We start from the raw sequence: 18,550 nt of genomic DNA on the forward strand, positions 1-18,550 counted from the left end.
GACTACGTTCCACCGACGAATGCCACGACTCATTTTTATATATGGTATATGAAGGCGTATGACACCAATAAATAATATTCTAAAATTCTTGTATCTCAAGTAACGAAAAAATGAATGCTTTGAACAATTTTAAATTTACTAGCAATATCTTACAAAACTAACACGTTTAAGAACGACGCGCGTGTCATCTCCAAACACAGCTCTTATCAGTGTCAGCAGTGGACCCAGGCGGTTGCTGGTGTTGTTAATTTTCCACTGTTACTTACCCTAAAGCCATTTACCGTACCCATTAACCGCTGTCCATTCATTTGGCCTTCGTCCAAACTCTCATGTTCTGCTTGTAAGCTGAAATTGTTCGGCAGCCTTATTCCATTTACAAGCTAGCATTACCATGATAATGTATTTTTTTTTTTGATTTGTAGCATAAATTTGCATTTGGTCCAATTAGCAGAAAAATGGTCCTTAACAACTTTGAAAGGGAATGGCACATTTTGACAAACCGTTTGGTATAGCTCCCAATAATGTATGGTAAAAAGCTACATAATTTTGAGCGTTGGGTTTGGGGAATGGGTGGTTAAAGTTTAAATTTTGATTAGTTTTTGCGTTTTTATGAAATATTACTGAAACTGTGCAGCTTAGAGCAAAACATGTTCCATTCTTCATAAAAATTATCTTCAAAAAAGTTCAAACAAGAATGGTCCTCTTAAAGTATATTAAAGTGAACAAATGCAAATAGGTTAGAAATGGAGATTCTTCGAAAGTTTTTAACGCTTTGAAATATACCACATAATTTCTAACTACTACTTTAGTATAAAGCTTAATGTGTTTGTGTTTTGTAAAGGTGAATTTTGATTTGAATGGCGGGTGAATGTTAGTGGCAACCTGTGGCTATACAGGGTGTTTTTTTTTAACTTGCATCTTTATTTATATAAAAACCGCAATAGATAGAAATATAGCATGAGAAAAGAAAATGTTTGGTGCAATTTATTTTTCATTTGATATGTCACAAGGGCACCACCTTGCTATTAAAAAACAAGTTATGGGTAGGGGAAAAGGGGGGGGATTATCTCACAAATTCATCAGCCGATTTAAAATTTTTTTCACCAAAAATTTTCTTTTTTCATGCTCTTTTATTTGATATGTCACAAGGGGTACCTTGCTTTAAAAAAAATTAAGTTCCGGGGGGGGGAGGGGGGAATATCTCACAAATTTATGAACCGATTTTCAATTTTTTTTTCATCAAACATTTTCTTTTTTCATGCTCTTTTATTTGATATGTCACAAGGGGTACCTTGCTACTTAAAAAAATTAAGTTGGGGGCAGGGGGGAAGGGGGGAATGTGAATGTAACGTTGAATTAAAAAAAATGTGTCCCCTACGTCAATAGATGATTCCCGCCAACTGCATCAATTTCTATCTATTGTGGTTTTTACATAAATAAAGATGCAAGTTAAAAAAAAAAAACACCCTATAGTTAGAGGGATTACTTCGGACATTATCCATCTCAAACTATAAAAAACAAGTTTTCTCGATGTTTCGGGATCTGGATTCTGACCCCGTCTTCAAGTGAGAAGGTACATCAAGTACCTAAAAGTGTGTTTTAACCAACACAAGTAGATTTCTAATCCCATTGTAAATTAAAAAAAACACTAATTTTTCGTGTGTAGCTCATATAGACCCTTTGGTGACACTGGGCACTAGTTTCAACAAAATTTGGTTTCTATTATTTTAGGGTTAATTTTTTTATTTGTGCTTTACTGTTTGGTTATATAACTAGGGGACGAGTTATTGTTTATGAATGGATCGTATTATTTGTTTAAACGAGGTTTTAAAGTATGAAATACCAATAAACAAATTGTAAACAAAATACGACTCCTGCGGTACACCGTATAGAACTAACAATAAAATTGTCTAGCTGTTCCATAAGGATGAGAAATCTACTGAGGGGGTATTTTTTATGTATGGTTTCAGGTACTTTCACACTTAAGAACGGGATCAGATTCTAGATCACAAAACGTCAATAAATCTGAGCTGTTTTTACATTTTTTTTTAGAAGTTCTCCATCAAATCAAGCCTCGTAGAGAATACGTGAGACGCTGGCTTGTGTTTGCCTGTCTCATTTGTAGTTGACGTGTTGCTTGATTTGTGTAATGTTTCTCTTGCACACAAATCAGAAACACAGGAGGAAATATCTAATAATTCAAACAAATATGAGTATTGTCTTAACATGATCTCATCCTTTATTCGTCACCATTGTAACTCTAGAACTAGCATTAACATAATCTATAAGGAATTAAATTTAATATACAGCAATGTTTCCCTTGTATCAAGAACAACAGATTTTTAGAGTATCCTTCTTATACTATAAGTGGGTTATAACAGGTTTGCTTTATTTTTAATATTAATTACCGGTAGTTTATTATAATCAAATTTTTGTTTTAAGATTCAGACCTTAATAGCTAACCAAATTACAGTAACCACTCAAGCGTTAATTATGTTTGGGATTCATAACATCTGGAAATACGTAATCTTAAACGCTTCCTAGACAAAGTGAAATAAACGTAAGCAAAAAAAAACTTTTAAAATGAAAATTGTGAAAGTGTGAATAAACGTCTTTTATTATCTTTGCAAGTATAATAAAAGATTGAAAAAAATCGCAGAAAAAGCCATGAATAAGATTAGGTACTGAACTGCTAAAGGGTTTTCTTCCAATCAAGCACACAATCAGTATGAAGCTTTAATAAAATAACTAATAAACTTATTTTATATCCTCACACATGTGTGTAATGTCTGGAGTAAATTAATGGCTCATTGGTTAAAGCCACAACATAATCACAGATACAGTATGATATAGTGGTTGTTGTGGTAGCAACTGCAACGTTATTAAGGCCGCCTCACTTTACTGAGCTCAGGAAATTATAGAGCAGGAAAATCAGGGATATTGTCTGGAAAAGTATTTGCTACCTACTCCATCAATGAGACGAAAATGTCGAGTTTGTTGGGTGAAATGGTTGGGATTATTTAATTTTGATTTGATTTTGTAGTTTAAACTAAGGGTAATAAGCGTTTTATAAAATAGAAAGTTTTTAATACATGAAAATGTAACGATACTTAAAGATGATGTTGAAATAATTATACACGTTTAAGTTGACCAAACACATAAGAACATATCAAGTTTAATTTTTGCAATAAGGATAGCCACAGAATTCAAATTCCAGAACGATAAAATTGCTTGCATTAGATTATTACCTGGTTTGTAAAATGTGGAATCCAGAATTTTGATTACACTTTTTGTGGCACGAAAGCTTGACTTTATTAAAACCACAGCCCAGCCAACATTATTTTGGTGATGCAATATTCGTCATAAAATCAATTTTGAAAAGTTTGGTTTCAATTTTAATAACTTAAACTACGTGAAACCCGTCGAAGTGGATGGTTACTGTTGAGGTTTCAAGAAAAATAATCTAACTACCAATCGATGATAAATAACTTTTTTTTTACAATTACTGTTGTTCGTGATTCAGCACCATTCTTTAAGTCCGATCTTAATAATCAATAACTCAGATGCAAGCTGGTACTAGAATAAAGGTTCTTAGATCAAAACATATTGGATATGTTAATTATAATTGAGTAAATATCTAAAATTTAATTCCATATCTGAAAAAAATCTAATTTATGTTTTTTATTGAGAAATACAGTATCTTGAACTTAACTGATTCAAACGATCAATATCTCAAATGAAAGCCTTTATAATTCTAGGAGTATTTTAAGACAAAGACCTAACAAAGAAGAAATATAAAAATGGAGTTACGTATCATTGAATGTAGAAAAGTCCTAAAACAATTATGATTATTGTTGATTTATGATTTAGCAGCCTGCTTTACGCACTTCCGATCTTAATAATCGATAGCTCAAATAAAAGCTGTTATTTCACTGAAGGTTCTTAGACTCAAACAATACACATGTAGGATAATGTAATTAGAACTGGTGAAATACATCTTTCATTGAAGTAAGAATTCGAAAATAAAATCAAATTTATTTATTTTGATCGAGTAATACAGTACATAAATGAAAGATGATGCTTGATGCGTGTGCATACCTTTAATTTAAGACCAAGAGTATGAAAATCAGTTTGGTAGAAGAGCGAAACGAACACGGAAAAGAAAGACCAAATTTAAGTCTTATAAGAAAGATACGGATCTAGTTATTTAATAATATATTATATATCCACCTTTTGTATAAATATTATTACCATTTGCTGATGGAATTGATATAGTTTAGGGGGGAAATGGTTTAAAATATGGTATTTATATTATTGTATCTAATTTTAAAATTATTAAGAAAGCATAATTTATTAAGGTTACTAAAGTTCATAATCAATCGTATTGGAATGTGGTTCGTAAATACGTGGTAAAAGGTACAGAGTTAGAGCAAGCACTGAGCCTTGCATTTAACCGTCATTGATCTATAAAAAGTACTTAGATTCATTAAAGATACAATTTAATTTATTCTTTAAAAAAGGAGGTTAAAAGGTGCCCAAGGAAAGGGGGAAATTGTATAGAAATTAGAAATTATCAAAGGTTTTTATGTTAATTTTAAATTTCATCTACAATAGGGGAGGGCAAAGGCTTGGTTGAAACAGTTCCACGTAGAAAAAAAAACTGAGTACAGAATCATTCATTCTTAACATGGAACCGGTAACAATTAGGCCTATTCAATTATTTACTTAATAGTGTAAACTATTTCAAATCAATTCCTTTATAATTTTGAAACCAGTTAATTATTAATCACTCATTCATTGTTTCTTGTTATAAACTTGATAGTTTCATTTGACGATACAAAACACGCCGGTTCTAGCTCACAAGTTGTGCAACGTTATGCTGAATGTTTTGTGTTGGAATGTTGAATGTAGTATGTCGAAGGAGCAAGAAACACCCGTGTTCTTACTCTAACATCTGTGAGATAGCTCGGGTTTTGTAGTCGTAATACGTAGTTTATGTGCAACAAAACAACTTGCCGATTGTTGTGCCTTGCATTCACAACAGCTGACAGCGATTACTGGAGTAGATGGGCGGAAAATCTTAATAAGCATCAATAATGTTTGACCTTTAAACCATCCTTTAAAATATTCTAAAATGAGTTTAACTGCTTCGATTTTCTAAAAGTGATTGGTTGAATTGAGCAGTTAAAACTCAGTATCTTTATTAATCCATCAGTAGTTATTAATTTTTTTTTTAATAGTGTTGAACTTTTATGTAGATCAGACATCAAAATAGTTTCAACATTGTCATGGCCATAATACAATAATTGCCATTTTTAAATTCAATCTAAAACGTGGGGCTTAATTGGAGCATTAATTGTTTGATTGGACATAGCCAAGAAAAAAGCCAAAACTGATGTGAAAAGGGGTGTAAAATTAACGGTAACACTAAAGTGGTCACGTACTCTGATAACAGCTGATAAGGGCGGTCATTTTGGAGGGAACAGTTTCCATCCGTTGTAACATAATTGTTTTCCCAATCCTTAAATTGCTATAACATATGTTACATCATCCAATCACAACTTATGGCTCCACTGAGGGGAGTTCTCAATATCCTATGTAAGGTAACCATTTTAGCAGTGAGATAATTGTATTTTTTAAATTTTAACAGTTTCCTGTCAAACCTAAAATGTGTTTGTGACAACTTATATTACTTAGAATGTTTTCTTGATTTACTAGGGTAACAAATAGTTAAATTTTTCTACTTTTCATGATCATTTGATTTCATGGTAGGTGCTGGGACATAAACAGAATCAGATCTAATAAACAATACAGGTTGAATTATTTGAATCACATTGGTATATAATATGAACCCACACCCCCCACAGCAATCCTACATACGAAATGGATTTAAATTTGTTTATTTCGATTTTTACCTAAACATTTCCATAAACAAGACAAATTTATTCCCTATTTAAGGAACATAACGAAGCCATTATTTAGATTTTTGCCCCCGTTGTAGCGGGAATTTTGTTTTTAAAAACCAAATCTTAATATTATTTGATGAAATAAATACATTTGCCAAATTTATCAAAATTTATACGTAATCAAGCAAACAAAAATGGTCCATTCCTCCATAAGAATAGCAATTTTAAATTTACAGTTATTTCATAATTTTTTTCTTGACCTTTAATTCATTTAATTAATTAATAGATAATGGTTCAGTTATCAATATTGTTTGTATTTTTAGCTGTACACGATGGATACAATAAAAACTTTTATGTTTTAAGGGTCAACATTTGGAATCAAAATTGTGATGAGTTGTTAATCATTACACCTAGTTCTCGTTATCCGATCTTGCTGGTTTGCTAATTCAAAGAAGTTTATCCATGTGAATAATACCTTTTTGATAAGATATTAAGCATAAATGTGTAATAATGCCAAATCTCATAAAAATGCATTTCATAAAACGTTTTCTTATGTAAATTTGTATGTATAATTTTTTGTCCTGGGTCTAGGTATTTCCGTCACACCTGCGATAATATCTTCTTCCTTATAGGAAAATTTGTAGGGAAACCGTCCAGCTAGACAGGAAATTGATACTGTACATTCCCTTCATAGCTAACTTAAGACTAGCTGTGAATTGAGATGAAACCAATTTTAACAACAAAACTCAGTAGTTTTAACGTATATAGGGATCAAACAATCTCTAGAAAAATATGTTGAGATCAACCAAACATTGATATTAATATCTATAAACATATCAAACATGCATAGGCGTTCAAATAAATTGTTTCCAAATAAACAAAGTTACAGTGATAAAAATCAGCTGTAGAGACAACAGTGTAAGTTTGGAAACAGGTGTTGTAATTTATGACGTCATGAAGAGGCGTCCCGGGAATAATACCCATGACTTATGGCGGATTACGTCATTAACTTGGCCCAACTTGAAACTTGGGATAATCTCAGAACAGAGCAAGTTGTGTTCCAAGGGTTGAAGATTTATTTATTACCGAGCATTTTGACGAGCTTTTTCACTTGGATTTTTTGTCTTGTGCAACTAACTAAACACATCCAATTTTGATTTGTTTACAAAAAACTATGTTACCGTAAACGTTTTAATTGGTGGGCGTTATTATTTAATTTAATGGAATCTATCACTTCCGAACTACAATGTTAAAGAATGTCAACAGTTTATTTCAGATTTTCAAAAGAAAACGATCTAATTATCAAATTATAAAAATTAAAACTCAGATGAATAAAGAATAATATAAATAATGAATAATGAATAGAGAATTAAAGAAATTATAATATTTATTAAAATAAGTGTAAGTATTTGTTGTAGTAAAGAATGAAACCATTGGAATAACACTTTTTTGTCATTGGTAAAACTTATAAATTCCTTGTTATGTTTGAAGCTCTATATGCTCCACACCATAAATGTATATTGTTCAGGAAGTTAAGTTGATTCACTGATGGTTCATAATGATTCATTTATATGTATGGCCTACGATGATTAAAGGCAGCCACCATAAACTAAATTTTTGGACCACTATTAAATTTTAGATTATGATTTTTTTTATTATAACGGCTTCTGAGCTGCTGTATATGTTTGGTGTTATTGTAGTAAACACATCAGGCTTGATATGTATAAGCAAAGTTTCACACCCAGGGCCCCACGGTCAATATTATTTCACAATGGGGTATGGGCTGTATTGAAGGCGAAAATCAGATTGTGAAATATATTGAGTAAATACAAAAAGTTTAGAAAATAAATTACTGTACAATCTCCAAAACATTTAACGATGTAAGGGTAGAATTGCGCAGCAGTCTGCCAGTTTATCTGCTCGAGGTAGGTAGTTTTTTTGTTAAAATTGTGTTTTGGACATTTTAACTTGGTGAGTTTTTTAGTATCAAACGATTATGAGTATAATCTAGAGAGTTTTTCAAGTCACTTGCTCTACCTATCTGAAGCTCATTCAGCAGTCTTTCATGAGTAAAGTCACCCCTTTTTTAACCACTCCTTTGTCCATATCCTCTTCTTCCTATTCTTCGTCAACAATGCGACTACCATACAGGCTGCCACATGCAAATCACGCATGATATGATAACTTTACAAGTGAGTACCCTAATAAACGCTGAAACCAATATTGACGACTAGCACAACCGCGGGCTGTGCAAATCTATTGAACTGTGTATGGTCGCTCTTCAATAAGTTTGCGCAATATATTGCAAAATAAATATTGACCGAGCATGATATTAATGGAAAGTGATAATATTAATGCCCTAGTGAAAATATTAATATTAATGTCCCCTTATTGTCCTGCATTAATAATAATTTGCAATAACGAAAAGATGATAGCAAATATAAAACTTATTCTAAAAGACAGTCTTATAATGCATTGTTTGGTAAAACGAAAAACAAACACAGTGATTTGTATAATTTAAGGTCTTTTAGCGAATTTCCCATATAGGGAATAAGCTATTACCGTAGTACTCATGGTAAGACCTGGACGCGGGACCGATTTTTTTCATTTTGAGGTCCCTAAAGGCCAAAAACACCATCCGTTCGAATTCATATATATATATATATATATATATATATATGTGTATATATATATATATATATGTGTCATATATATATGTGTCCGTTAGCGCGATAACTCGAGCAAAAATGATCCGATTTTGATGAAGTTTGGTACAATCGTGTAAACCTACGTTTATTCGAACGAGTTCGCGATCCAGCATAATCGGACCATGGAATAATTTAGTATATTGAAGCGCTGTTGTATGCCTAACGGTCACGGAGAAAATTCAAAAATAGTTTAATTTAAAATTCCCATGTTATTCTTATGGAGAAAACAAAAATTGTTGTAGTTTACTTATTTATGGATATATATTGATAAAATTTGGGAAATTTATTTATTTCATCCCATACTATTCACGTATGGTCAAAAAACACTTTTTACCTCCCCCGTAGCAGCAAACCTAAGCACTTGTTAAATTTAATGTTATTTAAATAGGGAATAAATATGTCTTATTTATGGAAATATTTGAGTAAAAATGTAATCAGACAAGTTGAAATTCGCTTAGTCTGCAGGTTTGCTGCGGCGGGGGTATTTACTAACTGATGTAGTCTTTAAATCAGTTATCTAATCTAAGCGATTAGTAAATATTTATAAAATTCGAAACTGCAATCCTGAATTAATTAGTTCAAACACGACTTATCTTGATGTTCATATTATGCTTGCCAAAAGAAAGATGTCCTCTTTGGTTTTACACGGCACATGTTTAATTACAGCAAGACTCTAAGCAGATGATATACAAAATATTTCACAGAACAGTATTTGATCTTTCAAAGCACTCAAATAAATATTTTAGAGTTTACATTTTATCAAGAGGTATTGATAATATAATAGGTATTTCTTGGTACTCATGTATAATGGCGACTCTTATAGTTGGAGAAGGGGTTCGTAGAAGGGTAACTCTGTTTAAGAGCTATTGTGTATCCAGTCAGTCCAGATTTGGTTTGCTAAAGGTTGTTATATTATCAACACTACTTCTTCAATATTAGTTATAACACGAACATATCTATATTAATTAAGAGTTTGCTTTTTATTTGTTCACATAATTACTCGTATCAATAAAACACAAAGGCATCTCTTAAAAAAACGTCCTAGACTTCGAAAATTGGTTCTGAAATGAATTACTTGTTTATTGAAAAATTTAATCATGAGATTATGTCTACTTCACTGAATCAAACCACATTTTGTTACTTCATGCTTTCCCAAACAGTTTACACTCAATTAGCGTAAACATTTTAATCAGGATTTTGTGTAAGAATTAGGACTACAGTAAGAAAAACGTGTGTAAGAGTTCTCATCTTACAACATTTATCAAACATGACGATTTACGAAAGACGAGGATACTTGGTATTGAAATTCGTTCCCAAGTGACATCTTCCTCACCTTCCTTCCAAATCTACAACCCCTAGTAACCAGATAAAATAAAATTATGTTTAAGAAATTCAACAATAGTATGTGCATCATTCGGCTGAGTTACATGTGGTCTGAGCCTGGAGTTGTTAACAGCATATTCTATTTTTCCTTAATTTTGTTGTGTGTATTTATTTACTTTTATTATCTTTTATCAATCGATGTATGTTTCTCAGGTAAAAACATGCAGTTTTAAAGAGTACTGCGAATTTTTGTCATACGTAGTCAGGAGATATATTTTCAAATAGTTTCATAAAATAGTATATTTAATCCATAAATGATTAATTCTAAGACTTTCCTATATACATACATCCAACTTTACCATATATAAACCACCCACTCAGGAGTTAATAAAACAGTCACCAAACAAAAAGTCTTATAGGAAATTTATGATCCGTCAGTTTATGAGATGATAAAACCAGGAGTTCCACTTAAATTGACTTTTGACAGGGCCGTAAATCTTCTTGGAGTAAATTTCAAAATAAACTTGATTAAACTTTACTAACTCAATACAAAATGCAATATTATGCTATTATTTCCTATAAAATATTTTGAAGACATATTAAAGGGATATAAAATATAGAAATACAAGTACAGCAAATACAGCTTTTTACTCCACTCCCCTAAATATGTTTGTTTTGCTGTTGTCAAGCCTGAAATCTTGAAGCCGTGATACTGTTGTAACAATACTGTGAAAGGAATATCGGCCGATAGACGTCTAGTTTTATGTAGATTATTTTTCAAATTTACCGATGTTATGTTAAACGCCATGAACATAACGAAGAATCGATTCAGCCAGGTCTTCCAAAATGAGAATACACTCTCCAAAGTGACTACATTTTGCATACCTAATCTATAAAGGTAATGAATGGTTAATTAATTTACCGAGTACTTACATGTTACAATATATTATAACAAAACTGTTTAGTTTGCGTATAGAAGAGTTGTTTTATTGTTGTATTTATTGTTTTATCTCTCAACTCGTGTTAGAGAAATATAATAATTAAACCAATACATTAGGCATGCATGCAGTACGAGGGAATCTGCGCCCATATAGCACAGTTAAAACAGGTGAAAAGCTTGTTTTCGAGGCAACATGAATCCAGTACAATACCTATTTCAAGTTGTGTTTGTTTGAAACAGTTATTGGGTGAATAGAACTACTTATTTATAATAAATTTGTCAATTTTAGATCTATACTATAAAGAGTGATTTGACTAACTCAATTAGTGCACAGTCGTCAAAAAGTAGCTTATTTCAAATACATTTTGATAAATTGTTAAGTACCTTATTACAAAGTTTTTATTAGCTAGCTTTCTTGTCTGTTCGGTAAAAATTTTGCAATCGATTTTAATCTAACTTCCCGATGTACTAGAGACTCGAAACTTTAAACATAGCTCACAAATGGATGACAATGCAATGTTATATCATTTTAGCGAATTTCCCTATAGGGAAGTAGCTATTACCGTAGGTGGCACGGTAAGACCTAGACCCGGGACCGATTTACTTTTTCATTTTGATGTCCCCAGAGGCCAAAAACACCATTCGTTCAAATTTTTATATATGTATATATATACAGGGTGTTCATTTGAAAACTTTCCATATCTGTTGTGTGCAAAGGTAAGGCTTTTAACACTTGTTTGTTCTCATTTCCCCCTAATTTGGACATGCCAAATCCAATAAAATTATTTTCAATTTTGAAAAATGCCCCAAAAGGGCCCAATTTGGGGGGTAGGGGTGCTTTTTGAGAAATTTTCAAATGTAAACATGGGTTGTGTGATACATCAATTTAAAGGTATAATCGCCCCGATCATTTTGGTGCAAAAAAGTTTAATTATCTTTAACCGTATTTACAGGGTGGGTCAAAACGTTTTAAAAAAGGACTTTGAATTTAAGTACCGTATTACCGTAACTACTGAACGGAACAGCGCCAAATTTCTTTCCAAGCTTATTCTTGAGCTACTCTTTAAGATAAATTGTAGTAAGGGCATTTTCCAAGTTATTTTCTAATTTTTAAATAATCTCAAATTTTAAGAATAAAAGAAAGCTGAAAACTCAAAATTCTTAAATATCAATGTATAACAAATTTCATACCACAAGAAAGGTCCTTTTTTAACAAACATTTTACGTATTTAAGTTTTCTTTATATCTCTTACCGTTTAAAAATTTCAGTGGAAAAACATAGTTTTCTATGGTAAAATTATAACTAGTTTTCTAATAAAACACATTGCACTTTGTTCAACGATGTAGTAGGATTCATAACAAATTGATCGACTACTTTTACGTGTGTCAGAATTCATCTTGGACCCTTCATCCTGTTCTTTTCTCATTGGTAACTGAGCCAGTTTCAGAAAACTTCCTAACTAAATCATTTACAGCCATGTGACTCAAGGTTATACCTGGATATCTATTGTTAAACACTTTGCAGTTATCCTGGAACACTTTTGTTATGACCAATAAGTAAAATTAAGTCTATTTTTTAAGTTTACACCATATTTGATTAGGTACTACAGGAAATGGTACTTTTGAAATTAGTACTACCATTGACTAGTCAATGGTACTACAGAAAGCGGCCCACGCTTGGATTTTTCTCATCAGCTATAAAACTTGTTTTTCACAAAGTAAAACGTAATGACTTGTTTGCCTATCTGCCTAAAAAAAATAATGAATTGTTTCCTTCAGTAATTGCACCATTTAATGTGTCTAGAGACGAATTTTGGCTGTTTTATTAGAAAACTAGTTACAATTTTACCATAGAAAATTATGTTTTTCTACTGCAATTTTTAAATGGTAAGAGATAGAAAGAAAACTTAAATACGTAAAATGTTTGTTAAAAAAGGACCTTTCACGTGGTATGAAATTTGTTATACCTTGCTATTTAAGAATTTTGAGTTTTCAGCTTTCTTTTATTCTTAAAATTTGAGATTTTTTAAAAATTAGAAAATAACTTGGAAAATGCCCTTACTACAATTTATCTTAAAGAGTAGCTCAAGAATAAGCTTGGAAAGAAATTTGGCGCTGTTCCGTTCAGTAGTTACGGTAATACGGTACTTAACTTCAAAGTCCTTTTTTAAAACGTTTTGACCCACCCTGTAAATACGGTTAAAGATAATTAAACTTTTTTTGCACCAAAATGATCAGGGTGATTAGACCTTTAAATTGATGTATCACACAACCCATGTTTACATTTGAAAATTTCTCAAAAAGCACCCCTACCCCCCAAATTGGGCCCTTTTGGGGCATTTTTCAAAATTGAAAATAATTTTATTGGATTTGGCATGTCCAAATTAGGGGGAAATGAGAACAAACAAGTGTTAAAAGCCTTACCTTTGCACACAACAGATATGGAAAGTTTTCAAATGAACACCCTGTATATATATACGTCCGTGAACGCGATAACTTGAGTATTTTTTGTCCGATTTTGATGAAATTTGGTTTAAAGGTGTAAAGCGGGATAAACTTGAATGAGTTCGCGAACCAGTACGATCGAACCATGGGAACGGGGCTTTACGGGGGGTTTTATGGGTAAAAATAGGTTATTCTCACTTTTGACCCTCAAAACACAAAATTTCCCGATTTATCTTTAGACCTTTTTAAAGAGGTTAAAAAAACAAATAATTTAGTATACATAAGTATTTTTGTACGATTATAAGTAACGGAGAAAATTTAAAAAAAATTGTAAATTTAAACTCCCCATGTTATTCTTATGGAGAATATTGTCAAATGTTGTAGTTTGCTTGTTTATGGATATATTTTGATAAAACTTGGCAAATTTATTTATTTTGTACTAAGCTATCAATATTTTACTCAAAAACACACTTTATTAGTTTCCTTGTAGCAGCAAACCTAGGTACTCGTTAAACCTAATGTTATTAAAATATATTTAACTGAAAATCAATTCAGACAAATGGAAATTCGCTTAGTCGGCAGGTTTGCTGCGGCGGGGGTATTATTTTCATATTTCCCTTGGTCGACGCCTCATGGAGTTCAACATTTTTAATGCTTACATTTTGGAAGAATGTAAATACATCAATTGGAAACAGATGTAAATACTATAATTTGACAGTTTGTTCAAAGAGCAGAGAACCCTTTGGCTTGTGGTGTCCTTGTGGAAGTACAGTTTCTGCTCCCGAGCGATTCAAAAGTTTTAGGATTATGAGAATAGTAGCAACAGAATCTGATTACAGTTAAAAGGGTTAATATGCAATAGATTTAATATATTTACATATTAAAGAGTAAAAAGTAGAACAAAATAAATAAAACTTATTAAAATACACCTTTTTAAACGAACTAAAAACTAGAAAATAATTTATAAATACAGTATGTGGAGGGAAAAAAATAATATTGTAAGATTAAAAACTAAAAACGTGGGCGTATGCAATAGATAATAATAGTTGAATAGGTGAAGATAATAATCGTAAATTATCTATTGCATGCACTCCACGTTTTTCGTTTTGAATCTTACAAGTATTTATTCTCTCCACACATGTATTAATTATTTTCTGCTTTTTAATTAGTTAAAAAATGTTTAGGCTACTTTTGAAAGTTTCATTTTTTTTATAAATTATTTTTTAATAGTTAAAATAACTATGCTGGTCAGCATAACTTTATCTTTGAACCCGGTCTCTAGACATAAATTCAATGTGAGGGGGCGAAGCCCTAAAGCAAATTCCTTTCTTATTACCGTTTGCAGATGCGCTAGATCATAAGATTTGAATTAACACTTCAATCGAAACAATCGGTTGAATAGGATGAAATTTGGTTTTTGTCAGTCCAAAATCTAGCCAGTTTCCATCTAAAATAAAACATTAAACGTTTTAATGTAAACAAAAATTAGAGTATAAGAAATTGTTTACCTAGTCAGGCCCATAATAACCTTGAGTCAGGCGTACTTACGTGGTTCAAGTAATTTAAAACCAGCTGAGGCAGCGGTTAAAGTGTGATATCTATGTACATTTAGTGTTAAACAAAATTACAAAATTATTAATTACAAAAAATTTCTTATTCACATATAGGAACATCTAAATACATAAAATAATGTTTTAAATATATTGTGTGAAGCTGCGGTATTTCTGGATATAATAAGAACGTTTAATAAAAACGTGTTTCAATCGCCATGAATGTCTTTAGACTACACCATGAATACGTAGGTTTTGTAGGAGAAATGTAAAATATAGGACCATTAAAACGAATTTTAATTTTTTATGTACTTAAAAACTTTTGTAAATCTTACAAATACCAACCATTTTAATAATAGTAATGATAGTATAGACCTTAGAACCATGTTCCAGTGGTTGTTCCAAATTCTCTGATAGGCCTACAGAAGCTAGGACCGTCGTTGAATAATAAAAATATTGTTAAAACCCACTTAAGAAATAGTTGAACACCCGATTAGAATTAGAGAGGAAATAAAACAACTGCTAAAAGACCAAACTATGTATAATAGAAGACGGTTGGATCACACGCATTTCGACATCGACATGTTTTAACGATAACTAGAACGAGTTTACGAAAGTACACAAAAGATTAAATTTTTAAAGTCGAGAATCGAAGTCGACATCTGGAAGAAACTGGTTTTTGTAGACCCACGAGAGCTTTACGTCAATGGGCTGAGTGTCGTCGTAGAGCGAGGGGGCCTCGGTGAGGATGGTGAAGGTACCGACGATGGAGGCAATGGTGAAGATCCAGAGAAACAGTCTGTCTAGAACCATCGCGACGAAACCCCAGTCCTGGTCCTCCTGCGGAACAAGAACAGTAGGTGTAAAATGAGAGTTCTGGAGCTATGATGACGTCATTATGATCGTTGCTGATAATGATGTCACGTATGACAAACGGAGTTGGCAGTAAATGTAACATTCATATTATTGTAATGAATTACATTACTTTACATGGAGGATATTTATGTTTAGCGTGGGTTAAGGAACCCACTCAGACCTGATGGAAAACTAAATTGCAAATTAGCTCAGTGAAATTGTTCTTGTACATATTTTACGTTAAATTTGTGTAACTATATAGTTTAAATCTCAATGCTTTTGATTATGTAATATAAACGATTGATTATACTCGTAATAGTAAACGATTGGTGTTTCATATTACATGTAACAATTTACTGAAAACCGCACTGGTTATGTTTTAGCATGATGTACAAATACGCTATTACACTTTGGCAGTTTTAAAATAAATATTTGTGAAAAACACCGATATTCGGCATAAAACCCAATTTGGTTTCCTTGAACGCTAGGCACGAGCCTGGGATTGTTTTTCAAATTACTTCAGACTAGACCTAGGGGTTGCGGCATTATCGTATAGATAAAATCCATTGGTGACTTGGCAGGGATGATCCTTGACCTCAGGGGTTGAAGTCACACGCTCTAACCACTACGCCAGCTCGCTCCCCGCATAAAACCCAATAGTTATAGGCTGTTTTCATGATCATACATTTCATCAAGTGTATGTTTTTAATGACATTTCCATATTGTTATCTTATATGGAGTTGCATGATCTATGGCCATAAAGCCGCGACTGGCACGTTTGCACAGATGTTTTTTTAACGATCTTATATTGTTAACACAATTTTCAAGAAAGGCAAGCTAATTTTTATACGGAAAATAAACAAAGCATTGCTGGGACAATTTATCTTTTGCCTTGTACTATACAGCTTTTATTGGTAAGAGAAAGTTAAAGCCCAAGATGGTGTTGATAATTCATTTGAATGCAAGAGCTTTAAGGGAATAGGCTTACTAAATTTTACATTTAGTCAAAGAGAGACAAGGGGTATTTAAAGGAGATGGTTAAGTATGTTTAAATAGCATTCGAAGGAACCTACTCGTTTTGCTTGATGTAGTTAAGCAATAATCATTGTTTAGGTAAGTAGGATTCTTGGATTCTAAATTAATCTTATTCATCCTGAACATTGGATATATATTTATTACGAATAGAACCAAATAAATCAATTTTATGGAAATATAGAAAATGTAGGTTTCAATTAATAGTTTAGCTTATCTAAATAAAACATTGACTATTAATACAACAACATAGAATACAAAATAGAGTTTTAGACGCTAGTGCAATCTGTGACTGGCTCACACAACTAAATTATTTTTATCTTTTCTAGTAAACAATTAGTGACAGCTGATCCATATAGATGGGATGTCTTCTTCTGTATCAAATAGTCAATGATAACACTCAAAATATGTTTTAAAAAATTAACCACTAATTGCCATTTGAAAGGCTTCTTTAAATGTTAAAAATTACATTAAATAGCTATCAAATGTAACTGAGAAACATATTATAAACTATAATACTTACCAACTACATTCCTTTCAATGTGTCAACTATAAATTCTGAAAAAGTAGTTGACAATAGAACAGTTCTAACACACCATGAGTGCAGCAGCAGAAGTGTGCAAACATTCGACACCAAAAGTCAGTCATGCAAATTTAAACTGAAAATGGAACTTTTTAGGTATATAGATAATTCTTATAATCCCTCTTCGAGTAATATGGGGACACAAATGTTTACACTACTGCACATTTTAAATTTATTCGTTAATAAAGTTGTAGTTTTTTTAATAGTAGTGGATCGTTTATTCAATTTGTGTTAATTAAATTCATTATTTATGAATTGAGTTTTATTCATATAGCACAGTAGATTTATTTATTAGATTTGGAGTTAATTTTAGGTTTTAATCTTGTTTATTTATTTATTTTATTATTCATTTTCATATTTAAATTACAAACAACTACTTAAACTTGTGCATTGTTTAGGGTAAATGTATACGCCTTACCTCCGCATCACATTTATCTTGTATGCTGGCTCCTCCATTAAAACTCTGGCAATGTTATAAAGTTGTAAAACACGTTAAGTACAAAATCATTATTGTAGGACACTTTACTCGGTTATTTTGCTTGGAGTAACGTATTTAGAGTTTCGCACTACACTTAGTTTATAATTTCGAGTTAGACAGGTCCAGGTATTGCGTGCGGTAAACACGCGATATTTCCACGTCTATGGGCTGCGTGTCGTCGTAGAGAGCAGGGGCTTCGCAAAGGATCAGGACCGTGCCTAAGAAAGAGGCAATGGTGAAGACCCAGAGGAAGAGGCGGTCCAGAACCATCGCCACGAAGCCCCAGTCTTGGTCCTCCTGTTGAACACAGAGTAGTAGGTGTGAAATGTGGGTTGTGGTCAGCCTGACCTGTGTGGTGGGTGTACATGGGGTTCTGGGCTGGCCGGAGGTGGGCTAGGAGAAACGGTCCTGAACAAAATCGCGAGAAAGCACGGCTGAAATAAACAACCAAAATGACTTAACCAAGGTTTAATTTAGCTCTGTGTATTGATTTGTGCGTAGGTCTATGAACCCTTGTAGGAGTATAGTTTCGGTTAAAATTTTGGGTTAATTAGTTCAATAAAAAAAAACTTCTTGAAAGTATTGTATAAAATAAATCAAACCCATTTATAAAAAAATACATATTACATTATAAAACAGCCCATCGCTATTATACTGTATTTTATTTCTAAAACCAACCAATGCTGGGATTTAAAATTATTAAAGATTTCGTTCATCTCTTAAATCGCTT

At 32.0% G+C, this 18,550-nt stretch overlaps 1 protein-coding gene across 1 annotated transcript in view; it reads right to left on the reverse strand.

Annotated features, from left to right (window-relative positions):
- Positions 1 to 15,395: 15,395 nt before the first annotated feature.
- The window catches only part of LOC129004023 (acetylcholine receptor subunit alpha-L1-like), a 64,930-nt gene continuing 61,775 nt past the window's right edge, over positions 15,396 to 18,550 (reverse strand). The window contains exon 9 of the mRNA XM_054432395.1: positions 15,396 to 15,712. Within this exon, the coding sequence (XP_054288370.1) occupies positions 15,509 to 15,712 (204 nt within the window). The 3' untranslated portion in view covers positions 15,396 to 15,508. The remainder of the gene's footprint in view (positions 15,713 to 18,550) is intronic.

This window comes from Macrosteles quadrilineatus, unplaced genomic scaffold (genome assembly GCF_028750875.1).
Source record: "Macrosteles quadrilineatus isolate MER2022 unplaced genomic scaffold, UCM_ALF_1.0 Scaffold_9__3_contigs__length_116548681, whole genome shotgun sequence".
In the NCBI taxonomy this organism is placed as follows: domain Eukaryota; kingdom Metazoa; phylum Arthropoda; class Insecta; order Hemiptera; family Cicadellidae; genus Macrosteles; species Macrosteles quadrilineatus.